The sequence below is a fragment of the Bidens hawaiensis genome, unplaced genomic scaffold (genome assembly GCF_021521415.1).
Source record: "Bidens hawaiensis isolate Kalapana, Puna unplaced genomic scaffold, B.hawaiensis_p1.1 tig00004327_1, whole genome shotgun sequence".
NCBI classification, from domain to species: domain Eukaryota; kingdom Viridiplantae; phylum Streptophyta; class Magnoliopsida; order Asterales; family Asteraceae; genus Bidens; species Bidens hawaiensis.
Window position 1 is genome coordinate 442,803 of NW_027491261.1, and position 13,078 is coordinate 455,880.

Genomic DNA, 13,078 nt, shown 5'->3' on the forward strand with positions numbered 1-13,078 from the left:
AGTCCGTCTGTTCGTTCTGTTAGCTAAAATACGACAATTCTGGGTCCCGCTCCCACAAGACGGTCAGGTGCATGTTTGCTAATATTTGACATCGGTGGTCGGTGCATGTTTGCTAAAACATGACATGTGTCCAATAAAATGGAACCTCACACGTGTCCCATCAAAGTATCAAACCGATCAGTGCATTTTTGCTAAAAACTTCACATCAGTGTCAACAAACAAAAACTTGACGCAAGTCGCATCAAACAAATGCGCATATGCTAAAACTTGGCATGGGTGCCAGTTGCACATATTGGATCCCCCAAAATGGATCACTTCACAATAATCATATCAGTGAATACCAACATGAAACAATATAAATCCAAAGGCAATATCTACCATTAGCATCAATCCAAAGTGAAAATCTTAAATGCAGACAAAAGGTGACGTTAGTTTCTCTATCAAATGAAACATAAATAAAACACAACAGTTTCTAGCAAATATCAGGTATGGCGTGCTTTCTCTCTCTTGCTTTCAATAGTGACCTTTTTCCTAGTATCAAAGTCCACAATCTCCAGATCAAACACAGTTCCTAAATACCCATACAAGATTCTTTCTTTTTGCCCTGTGTTTTTATCCAACTTCACTAAGTTTGGATCTTTCTCATCATCATTCCCGGGTTTGTACATGTGTTGCACGGAGGCCCAAGATCCACGCCCACGCCTCTCTTTTTCAAAGAAATCAGCAAGCTTTATGGCATCTTTCAGGCCAGATTCGTCACTGGCAAACTTCACAACTGTTGTCCCCATGTGGCCGTCTCTACCGTACATTGACTTTGGTTTTCCAGTTGTGAATCCAATATCTGAAATGACGGATTACCCAAAGCCTAGTTAACAGCTTCACAATATACTAACTACGCGATGACTATACAAATGCTTTAATAATGGGAGATCACAGATAGAAAATAAAAAAAATAAAAAAAATAAAAAAACAAAACGTGAAGGGTGCCACTAGGGTCCTGAAAAACCCACCAAGATCCACATGACAGACAATATAATGAACCTATTCAGATTAACAATAATATATATATCTTGGATACTTACTCCAAGATCAATCAGAAATTAAAAGAATGGAACTATATGACACTAACCGGTAGCAAGCAGAAACGCTTAAAAAGGAGCTAATTGCATTGATGCACCATTTCCAAAATCAAATTTCTAATGCTATCTACCATTTTAGTTTCGTTACAAAGCACCATGCGCATCACACATGCCACTAGCGCAGAATTTTGTTTGAAGTCAGTTGTATTACAAACCATTAAATAGGCAATATTATGATTTCTTTTACGTAGGATTTTTTAGTAGAACAGCAAATAAATATCTAAAGAATGAACACTTCTGAAAAGGGCACATCTAACATATACAGAGTGCACCAAGGTGAGATAAAGGGATCCTTTTCGTAGAGATACTTCACTTGTATCAAAGTGCATCCTAGAAACAAATTGATTGGTTATTCAAAAGTAATAGAAAACTTATCCCTCTAAAAAGAGAAGGACGAAAAAGTAATGACAGGTAACAAAATCTTCTAAGAAACCGCAACCACTTGAACATTGTCCACATAGTTGCATGCTAAAACGGTGTACTTAGCATAACCGCCTCAAGTGCAGCAAGGCGCACTGAATCAGCCAAAAGTTTTCAAACAATCTGAATCAGCCCAACACCAGTCAAAAACCACCAATAATGGCCTGGACCGGACGCACACCTTGCTTGTTTCAGGTGTGTGTTTTCTAAGCGCCTTTGCAGCTAAGCACGAGCTCACCCTTCGCGCCTTGTGCCTCATGCCTTTAATTATCTTAGCTAGAAATGCCAGGCTACCAGCTCAACACAGCTCAGCATAGTGCCTTTATTCTAGTTTCCTAGGCTAGTGTTCAATAAGTCGATATACTACTCATTCGTCTAAGATGAAGGACAAAGATATCAATTCATTATGTATTCACCTCTTTGAGGCTTCATTTATGTGACCACTTCCTACAGATTCGATTAATAAAATATGAAGACTTCTGAGTCCATAGCTGGTAATGACAATCATGGCGCCCGCTATAGCGAATAGCGTAGCAAAGCGCCACATATGATTTTGGCACCTCCATAGCGGGAAAAAAGCAGATTTAGGGTTGGGTTTTATTTTATTTTGGATAAATATAGATAGCGATTGAAAAGAAAGCGTATTTAGGTTTTTTTGTTTCAGGATTGAAAAATGATGCATATTCTCTTCCATATTTACTGGATTTTTGATAAAATATACATGTAAAATATTTATAAAATTTTGTTATAGTGTATTGCTGAAGTTTTGATTATGGAAAATAAAACTCGGAAGAGGATATGTACTAGATATTATTAATTATATAACTCTACAGTTCAATGATAACACGCATTAATATGTGGTCATCATATGCATATTTCCAATAGTTAAAAGTGTATGTTCACGCTAAAAGTGTTCATAACTAGAGATCAAGTATTTCATATTTTTGCAAGCCTCCTAGTAATGCATAATACTCTCATAAGCCACAAGTTGGGCATGCATGACATATATTTCCTATCATCATATTATCAAATAGAACACTTTATATATGCATACCATGAATTTTTATTTTTTTAATTTTTTATTGAAAGTAGTACTCCAATAACAAATGGATTAAATTTACCTGCAAATGCATAAAAAAGCAACATAGAGCAAAGAGACACGTATATTTATACCTCTAAGCTTCCCGTCCATAGCTTTATTGCCTAAACCTTCCATACGGCCATCTCTACCCTTTCCCGTAGTGGTGTTGCGTATGATGACATGAGGTGGCCACATAATCAAATCATCCCGGTCAGCAGCAATATCTTCTGCAGATAACCGCTGATACGCCTTTGAGTTATCAGGTGACATCAAATAGTTCCAACCCATCAATATGCACAATGCTTTGTGTAAACCCAAATGATCAGGAACTTGATCAGAAGTTGACTTCTCAGGGTTGTATGTGTGCATGATGAGGCTATGCATATCTGGAAAATCTTTTGAGGACCTGAATTTGTATCATAAATGACTCGTTCATCATTTTGAGTTTGATGGAGCTTAATCATGTTTAAGAGGTCCATAAGAAGGAAGAAACATATAATATTTAAATTTTAAAGCAAACCCGACTCCACATATCATTTGTTACACCCAAATGATATTTCATCAAATATGAAAAATATGAAGAAAATAAAAATAGGCCTCCTTTTGAGAGGCCTATCGCGTCTCCTAGATAATGGTTTACTTTCAAGATGCAAACTAACTCTCGTACTGATGCTCAACCAACCAATCAACGCATTATAATCAAGTAACCCTAATCCTAACTTATAATGTTATCTTGTCATAGAAACAATATACTGACCTAACTTAATAACTAATCGTAGATGCAGTTCCATATGGGGCGAGGCCCATACATAGGCCTAACATATAGGTAGGTGGAATAAGACAAGCAGCTATTTGTTACTTGCCCAAAAAACACATTACACTCTTATATGGTGTTATGGACCAAGGTTCATGCACAGGCCAAACATAAAGGCAGGCGGTTTCAGTCAAATAGTTAGTTTGTCACTCACCCAAAAACACATTACACTCGTGTATTGTGTTATACCTTTTAGGCATTTCACTTGTGTAAAAACCATATAACCACAAATATGTCTAATCATACACCAGTGTCGTAAAAATTGCTAGTCGCCAGTCGGGCAGTGGGGTGAGGACTAGCGATTACTCGGGATTAATCGGATTGGAATTTTTACATGTATATTTTAGTTTTATTTATATATATACACATAATTTATTAGTAATATACACCTAAAGAAGCTAAACACATAGCATTAATAATATTTATACATTAACTACAATTAAGAATTACTATATTATTAAATTCTTAGACAAAAAAATTAGCATAATAGAGATATATTTGAGAATAAAGTAAAGGGATTGAAAATGTAATTTGCTAAAAAATAAACAAAAAGGAAATAGCAATTTAGATAGAGGTTAATGTTGTAAAAAAGAAGTCAAAAGGTGAAATATAATAACCTAAATCCAGTTCTCATTTGCATTAACCTAAAATCTAAACGCCCGCCATCGTCTTTTTCTACAAGGCCCTAATCCGCTCCACCGTAACCCCATCTTTATCTTCATCTCCATCGCATTCCTCATCTACTAATCGGCTTATTTTCAGCATCGCCGGAGTTTACAGTGGCTGGACTTAGGTCCGTTGTGTCCGGCTTTGACCGATTGCGTCCAAGTTTGACCGACTAGACTGACTACCGACTAGAACCACCGATACCCAAAATTTAGTCAGCAACCTTCCGAAACGGACTAGTCGCTGATCAAATCCGATTTTTGCAACAATGTCATACACAGGTACAAAAAGGCAGACCAATGGCAGTAGCATTATCACACACTAAGTTCTTATAAAGAGAGAGATTACTCTGGAATTAGATGTAGCAAAGTACACATGAGTTAAGACACAGATATCAAGGCAACTTTAAATGAAATTAAAAGTTCATTCTACAAATAAAAGAACTAATGAACAGAGACACAATTAAAGAATTTGGCTTAAAAGACGTTTAAGAGGCTAGTCAAACCAAACATATTTCATTCTTACATAATCGTCAATAGACATATGAAGAAAGTTACAGACCATATATGAACTAATAAAGGATAGAACTTCAGCATTTCTTATAGGAGGCATGCATTATATAACTAACTAAAAAGCTAAAGCGTACAGCTCAACGCAATACATTCAATCAAGATGTTATGCGTTAAATTTATTTTCTTTTTCTAATATGATCCTCATAAAAAATTCATTATGCGCATAGATGTTACCACACCAAGTGTTACTTCTACATATATACACTGATAGAATGAAAACTATTAAAATAGTACCATTTCAATTCATAACTTATATGCTAAATAATAACTATGAAAACAGATCAGTACTAAAATAAACTAAGTCGCTGCCCATCAAATAGATAATAGTACTATTTTGTAGAACCATATTAGACAAAGTCACAAGGTGCATAGAGCTCGCCTAAAGGAAAAAAAGGTTCGCAATAGCTAGAGAAAAAAAAACATGAAAAATAGGTAGAGAAGCTTTTAAAGAATACTCTAAATAGCCCTTAAACTAGTAGATAACAAATGATCATCTAACCATGAAAAACAAGTATATGATTATGATTATCTTTTAGGTTATACATAAATTATCTAACTAACCTTACCTTCAACCAAATGATCATTTGATTATAATTACGAAAGCGGTAATAACAACTTAATAAGCACACCCAAATACCGCTTAAATATAATACAGAAAAAAAATCAAAATCTAATAGTAAAACTAAAAGAATCATGTTGTGATTCTAAGAGAACACATAAATAATAAACAGTATGAGACCAAACAGAAGACCATGAATACTTGGACTGAATGAACACTATATGTACATGCATATATAGCGTTGTTTCACCCAAATGATATTTCATCAAATATGAAAAATATGAAGAAAATAAAAAATAGGCCTCCTTTTAAGAGGCCTATCGCGTCTCTTAGACAATGGTTTACTTTCAAGATGCAAACTAACTCTCGTACTGATGCTCAATCAATCAATGCATTATAATCAAGTAACCCTAATCCTAACTTATAATGTTATCTTGTCATAGAAACAATATACTGACCTAACTTAATAACTAATCGTAGATGCAGTTCCATATGGGGTGAGGCCCATACACAGGCCTAACATATAGGTAGGTGGAATAAGACAAGCAGCTATTTGTTACTTGCCCAAAAAACACATTACACTCTTATACGGTGTTATGGACCAAGGCTCATGCACAGGCCAAACATAAAGGCAGGCGGTTTCAGTCAAATAGTTAGTTTGTCACTCACCCAAAAACACATTACACTCGTGTATGGTGTTATACCTTTTAGGCATTTCACTTGTGTAAAAACCATATAACCACAAATATGTCTAATCATACACCAGTGTCGTAAAAATCGCTAGTCACTAGTTGGGCAGTGGGTTGAGGACTAGCGATTACTCGGGATTAATCGGATTGGAATTTTTACATGTATATTTTAGTTTTATTTATATATATACACATAATTTATATGTAATATACACCTAAAGAAGCTAAACACATAGAATTAATAATATTTATACATTAATTACAATTAAAAATTACTATAATATTAAATTCTTAGACATAAAAATTAACATAATAGAGATATATTTGAGAACAACAACAAGGCTGTTAGCAGGGTCTGGGGAGGGTGGCAAGCAAACAACAACAACAACCAAACCCAGTATAAATCCCACCAATAGCAAAGCTGTTAGCAGGGTCTGGGGAGGGTGGGATGTAGGCAAACCGTACCTCCGTCCCAAAGGATAGAGAGGTTGCTTCTAGAGAGACCCCCGGCTCGAAAACCATATGCATGGGATCCATAATAATAGTGATATTAGTTATGAATACTAAATATGTGTTATAGTAATAATAGTGATATTAGTAATGAATAGATCAATAATAGTGATATTGTAATGAGTAGATCAGTACTAAATATGTGTTATAGCAATAGTAATGATATTAGTAATGAACACTAAATATGCGTTATAGTAATAATAGTTGTGCTAAACATATAAATATATCAATAAATAGTGATATTAGTGGTGAATACTAAATATGTGTTATAAATACTAATTTGAGGATAGTGTATTATAGTAATATATACTAATTTGAGGATATAAATACTAATTTGAGAATAAAGTAAAAGGATTGAAAATGTAATTTGCTAATAAACAAAAAGGAAATAGCAATTTAGATAGAGGTTAAGTGTTGTAAAAAAGAAGTCAAAAGGTGAAATATAATAACCTAAATCCAGTTCTCATTTGCATTAACATAAAATCTAAATTCTAAACGCCCACCATCGTCTTTTTCTCCAAGGCTCTAATCCGCTCCACCGTAACCCCATCTTTATCTTCATCTCCATCGCACTCCTCATCTACTAATCGGCTTATTTTCAGCATCGCCGGAATTTACAGTGGCTGGACTTAGGTCCGTTGTGTCCGGCTTTGACCGATTGCGTCCAAGTTTGACCGACTAGACTGACTACCGACTAGAGCCACCGATACCCAAAATTTAGTCAGCAACCTTCCGATTCGGACTAGTCGCAGATCAAATCCGATTTTTGCAACAATGTCATACACAGGTACAAAAAGGCAGACCAATGGCAGTAGCATTATCACACACTAAGTTCTTATAAAGAGAGAGATTACTCTGGAATTAGATGTAGCAGTATACACATGAGTTAAGACACAGATATCAAGGCAACTTTAAATGAACTTAAAAGTTCATTCTACAAATAAAAGAACTAATGAACAGAGACACAACCAAAGAATTTGGCTTAAAAGACGTTTAAGAGGCTAGTCAAACCAAACATATTTCATTCTTATATAATCGTCAATAGACATATGAAGAAAGTTACAGACCATATATGAAATAATAAAGGATAGAACTTCAGCATTTCTTATCGGAGGCGTGCATTATATAACTAACTAAAAAGCTAAAGCGTACAGCTCAATGCAATACATTCAATCAAGATGTTATGCGTTAAATTTATTTTCTTTTTCTAATACGATCCTCATAAAAAATTCATTATGTGCATAGATGTTACCACACCAAGTGTTACTTCTACATATATACACTGATAGAATGAAAACTATTAAAATAGTACCATTTCAATTCATATCTTATATGCTCTGATGCACGGGGACGGCATAGAGGTTAGAGTACCGGTCACGGGGACGGCGTGGGGACTGAAACGCGTCGGAAACGTGCCAGAAACGTTTCCTAAACGAACCCGTTAAATGGGGACGGTTAACAAACGATTCCGAGACGTTTCTGTAGCCAATAGCATGGCGGAGCGGCCATATAGAATATTCCGGTGAAGAATTCCGGCGCCGGAAAACCAATGAAGAAGAAGGAAGTAGGCGCTGTTAGTTTTTCTAGGGTTATATAAGTTTAGTTTTAACATTAACCCCTTGATCTTTCACTTGTTTACATTTAGCCCCTAAAACTTGTTAACTTTTATATAAAATATTAAATTAAGTTATGCATTTTAAAATTTAACCCTATCTATCTAAACTAGTTTACATTTGGTCATCAACTTATAATTTTATAAATAAAATGTTTAAAATTGACTATACATAATAGATAAAAATTATACATTTATTTATTTTTTATTGATAATTAATTACTATGGTTGATATAGTTTTTTTGTAGTTTGCTCTTTATATTAGTATAAATCTATTTTGAACTTTGTTTAATATATTTGTATTTTTTAATATTTTTTTGCCGTACCCTAGCCGTACCCGTATCTTGGATTTTTGATTTTTGCCGTTTCCCGTACCCGTAACGTCCCCGTATCCTGGTCCCGTCCCCGTTCCCGTGCTACTTAGCTTATATGCTAAATAATAACTATGAAAACGGATCAGTACTAAAATAAACTAAGTCGCTGCCCATCAAATAGATAATAGTACTATTTTGTAGAACCATATTAGAAAAAGTCACAAGGTGCATAGAGCTCACCTAAAGGAAAAAAAGGTTCGCAATAGCTAGAGAAATAAAAACATGAAAAATAGGTAGAGAAGCTTTTAAACAATACTCTAAATAGCCCTTAAACTAGTAGATAACAAATGATCATCTAACCATGAAAACCAAGTACATGATTACGATTATCTTTTAGGTTATACATAAATTATCTAACTAACCTTACCTTCAACCAAATGATCATTTGATTATAATTACGAAAGCGGAAATAACAACTTAATAAGCACACCCAAATACCGCTTAAATATAATACAGAAAAAAAATCAAAATCTAATAGTAAAACTAAAAGAATCATGTTGTGATTCTAAGAGAACACAAAAATAATAAACAACAGTATGAGACCAAACAGAAGACCATGAATACTTGGACTGAATGAACGCTATATGTACATGCACACACAGATATAAATATAAATACCAACTATAGAAGGCTCCAACTACAGGCTAAAAGGAGTGCTAGTTACATAAATCAAAAGACATTTCTACCCTTGTACTTTGGATTCAAGTCAAATATGTAACAGACTATTGACTACTGCAATAAATGGCAAAATAGAAGCTATATATGATGAAGAATAAATGGCCACGATTATGGGTAATCACGTATGCTCCCAAGTCTCAAGATCAATATGTAAGCAACCATTAGATCTCTAGTGGAGGAGAAACAAATAAGTATGCTTGCAAATAAGCATAGTTCATAGAAGCCCTTCTCCAAAGACAATCACACGGGTCATGTGCATTGTTCTTTGGTAATAACACAAAAAAGAACCAACCACACTATTTATGCTAATATAATAGCAGAACTTTCAAGCACTCCTTAAAATGGAGGATCACCAAGTTTCCATACACATGACAAGTATATTATATTATGACAAACCAATTTAGCAACTTGTGAGGTAGAATCAACCCGAAAATCCTGATTATCATACTCTGGAGTCTGAAGATCAATAAGCTAACAATTACAGATCTAGTGCAACAATTATCAAAGGCTAAAACACTTGCAGTTATGTCTACAATGTGAGCGTATATGCATGGCTGATGATTATGCAAAAGACATGCTATCCTGCAATAAATTCTGCAGACTCTTCCAAAGATTACCTCACTCAAAATCCAGATACCATATTATTAACATCCGATATGAACTAAAAAAACCCTTCAACCTAAGATACATGGTAGATCACCATTCCACTGACACCCTTGTTCCTAAAATAGCTGATAAAAAAGACCCACATCAACATAAAATTTCGTGTGAAAACTATGCATATCACCATTGAACAAATTCAACCCTCTTTAATTTAAAAGAACCTATTCTTTCAAGTTCACTATAGAGCATAGAGTACACACAAGAAATATAAATAAAGATATACATATATATATTTATATATGAAGCTGGCGCATAATAACCAAACACGCCCAACAATTACACAATTGATAACTCGATTAACATAAAAGAGCTTAGTCAAACTTCCGAAAAACACTATATATCACTACCAGAAGCACCAACTACCTTCTTATAAACAAAAGTTAACCAATTTGACTTTTAAGATTACAATTACATGCCACCCTATTCAAGTTTCAACCCTCTTCACAATTCAACAGAGCCTATACTATGAATGTACTTCTACATTCTAATAATTCTTATGTTACAGTGTTATACAGTCTACTTGAAATAAGGCTGAGTGAGTACCTATCCTTTCAAGTTCATCAGTATCAAGCATAGAGCACACATAAAGAATATAAATTAAGATATGCATAAATACATGAGAAGCAGAAACTGCCTTCTTATAAACAAAAGTTAACAAATTTGACTTTAATTAAAACCACATGGCACCGTATTCAAGTTTCAACTCTCTTAATATTTCTAATGCTAACAGTGCTATTATACATATATAACAAGTGTCATATATAACTGTCTACTTGAAATAAAGCTGAGTGGCTACCTAAATATGCATAAACATCACTAACCAAATACACATCTATAGAAAAAAGATTTAATTCAATCCAAACATTATCAAACCTGCCACAGGCAAGACACTGCAAAGAACCTTGCTTTCCATCTGCCAAATACTTCTTCTGATTCGCATTCTCGTTAACCACCCGAACATAATTCAAAAACGAGCGTTTCACCTTTGCTTGATCCACTTCCGGTATCATATGCTTCGCGGCCCGACCCTCATCCCGGTAACTCGGACCCGCCAAATTGGATCCACTTCCATTCCCATACTGCAAAAGCTGCTGCCTTTGTCTCGCAAACTCGTCATCGCCAAATTTGCGCTTGCGAGACCCTTCAAGGGAATTCCAGTACTCCTGATTCTGCTGGCGGTGATGATCAGGAGGTGGGTTTCGATCAAACTGCCACGGATCGGGCCGAATTGGGGGCCGAGGGAGCTGCAGGGGGAAATCTTGGTAATCGGGTGGCAAGGCGAAGTAGGATCGGGCAGTGCCATCGGCGAGGACGATGGTTCTGCGGTCGAGCATATGGAATCCGTACGCCGGAGGCGGTGCGAGGGTTTCAGGGTTGACTTTTGGGGAGGGTTTGGAGTGAGGTGGTGGATTTGAAGGTGAGGGTTTGGGTTTGGATTCCGGTGGGGGTTTACGGTGGTGAGAAGAGGAAGAGGGCTTTTGAGGGTTACCTCCGGCCATCGGAGAATAGAATAGTCAGTCGGAAGTAACAATTTCCCTTCGGAGCATATGCCAACAAAGTCTCTCAACGCAATATATATGGAAATGACCCTTACTTTTTCAACCAAACCCGTTAGCTCCGATAACATTTCAATCAAATCTCGTCTCCTTTGACCAATTTCAAATTCGTGGTTAATTTCGCGTATACCATCAACGCGTCCATATTTCTATCTATACGCATATATAAATTTTGTTTAAAATTGTGTCGGCTTAAAATTATACCAAAACATTCAATAAAAATTTGACCTGACTTGGTTTTGGATAAAATTTATGACAGCACGTAAATAAAAATAAGCACGTATCAATGATATATTTGAAATATTGTAAAGTTTATATTTTAAAAGTTAAAAAAGAAAGTTATTTTTACATATATCCCCATCATAAATTACATATATCCCCACACCTAAAAACTTTATTACATTTTCATACCCAATTACTAATTTACTCCTAATGAATTTGCAAGATCAACATACTCAGTTAATTGAAAAAAACCCAAGCGCCCCTTCTCCTCCATCGACGCCGATCTTTGGTTCGATTCTTCTGGCAGCCTCTTCATCTTTATTCGACTTGGGCAACTCTGGTTTAATTCTTCTCACACTAGTTATACTTCGCGGACTCTGGTTCAATTCTTCTAGCACGACTAATTCCGGATCAAAACGAAGTAACCTTGATTTGATTTAAGATTGAAATTGCATAGTTCAGGGTAACCTTCAATTTAATGTCAAAATTACATAGATGATGACCCACCAGGTGTTTGCTAAAAGACCTGTTTGAATACCAACCAAAATACCACTTTAGAATCACTTAAATAGTTGCGTTAGTTGGTCTCAGTTTTGTGTGTGATACTACAGTTGGTAAAACCCCATGATGAAGCGTGCTCATTTCGCATTTTATTATTCCATGTAGTGTGCGACTTTCTTTGGTGTATGTGGGTATACCTTAAGTTAATATTGCATGCAATATATGGAGATTGATTAGCTTTTCACATGGAATGAGAAGGGCAATACAAAGTGGACAACCAAGCAAATGCATCCCAATATGGACAAAAACTGGAAGATAAAAGTTGAAGAGCGATGGAATTTGTCTAAGTATAATTGGAAAAGCAAACAGATATTAAAGTACACTAAAGTAATGAAAGGTTATGAAGATAATTTAAAAAAAAATCAATAAATAAAGAAGACAAGTCAACTGAGGAAAACTAATCAAAGGAAACTAGAGAAGGGAACACAAGTAAATAGGTACTAAAAGAAATAGAGGGAATGGCGTTAAACATGCCGGAAAGTCTTGGACTTGTAGCGAATAAGGAACACAATATAATGAAAGTTTAATAATAAATAGAAGGCAAAAGATATGACAGAAAGATAGCTCAAAACTAGAGAAATGAACACTAATATACGACATATCCAGACCGGTTTAAGTCTAAATTTGTGTATCCTGTCATAGACAAGTAACAAGTGGGCTTCCATACTCTTCAAGTGATATCGGGTGTTGCTGTGTAAAACCCCGATCTCGAGCGAATTATATGCCGGGACAGTATATTAAAGATTGTTCATCGCTCGTAGACACTATTAATGTGACAAATATAATTACTTCATTTCATTAAATCACAAGTACACAATTTGGCATAAATCAAATAATAATACAAGAAATTTTAATTACATTATATATTTCTAATAACCTAAAAGTCTAACAATCTAGTCTTAGATCCTCAAATTAAACTTCAACCTGCATAATGTTTAGAATAATACACTTTGTCAATAATA

The 13,078-nt window shown here is 35.1% G+C and overlaps 1 protein-coding gene across 1 annotated transcript; it reads right to left on the minus strand.

The window, feature by feature from the left end:
• Positions 1-475: 475 nt before the first annotated feature.
• On the minus strand, positions 476-11,280 carry LOC143626259 (uncharacterized). The gene is made up of 3 exons (XM_077096403.1): positions 10,651-11,280; positions 2,733-3,046; positions 476-841 (listed from the first exon to the last, which is right to left on the minus strand). Exons 1-3 carry the CDS (start codon positions 11,274-11,276, stop codon positions 483-485), a joined length of 1,299 nt encoding a protein of 432 aa, XP_076952518.1. The 5' UTR covers positions 11,277-11,280; the 3' UTR covers positions 476-482.
• Positions 11,281-13,078: the final 1,798 nt, after the last annotated feature.

What these genes read in the sequence shown, in the direction of transcription:
- LOC143626259 (XM_077096403.1), bottom strand. Translation starts at nt 11,276, where the DNA reads ATGGCCGGAGGTAACCCTCAAAAGCCCTCTTCCTCTTCTCACCACCGT. An exon ending in CAGTGTCTTGCCTGTGGCAG is followed by an intron (nt 3,047 to 10,650) that starts GTTTGATAATGT and finishes ATACAAATTCAG; the next exon opens with GTCCTCAAAAGATTTTCCAG. An exon ending in TATGGACGGGAAGCTTAGAG is followed by an intron (nt 842 to 2,732) that starts GTATAAATATAC and finishes CCGTCATTTCAG; the next exon opens with ATATTGGATTCACAACTGGA.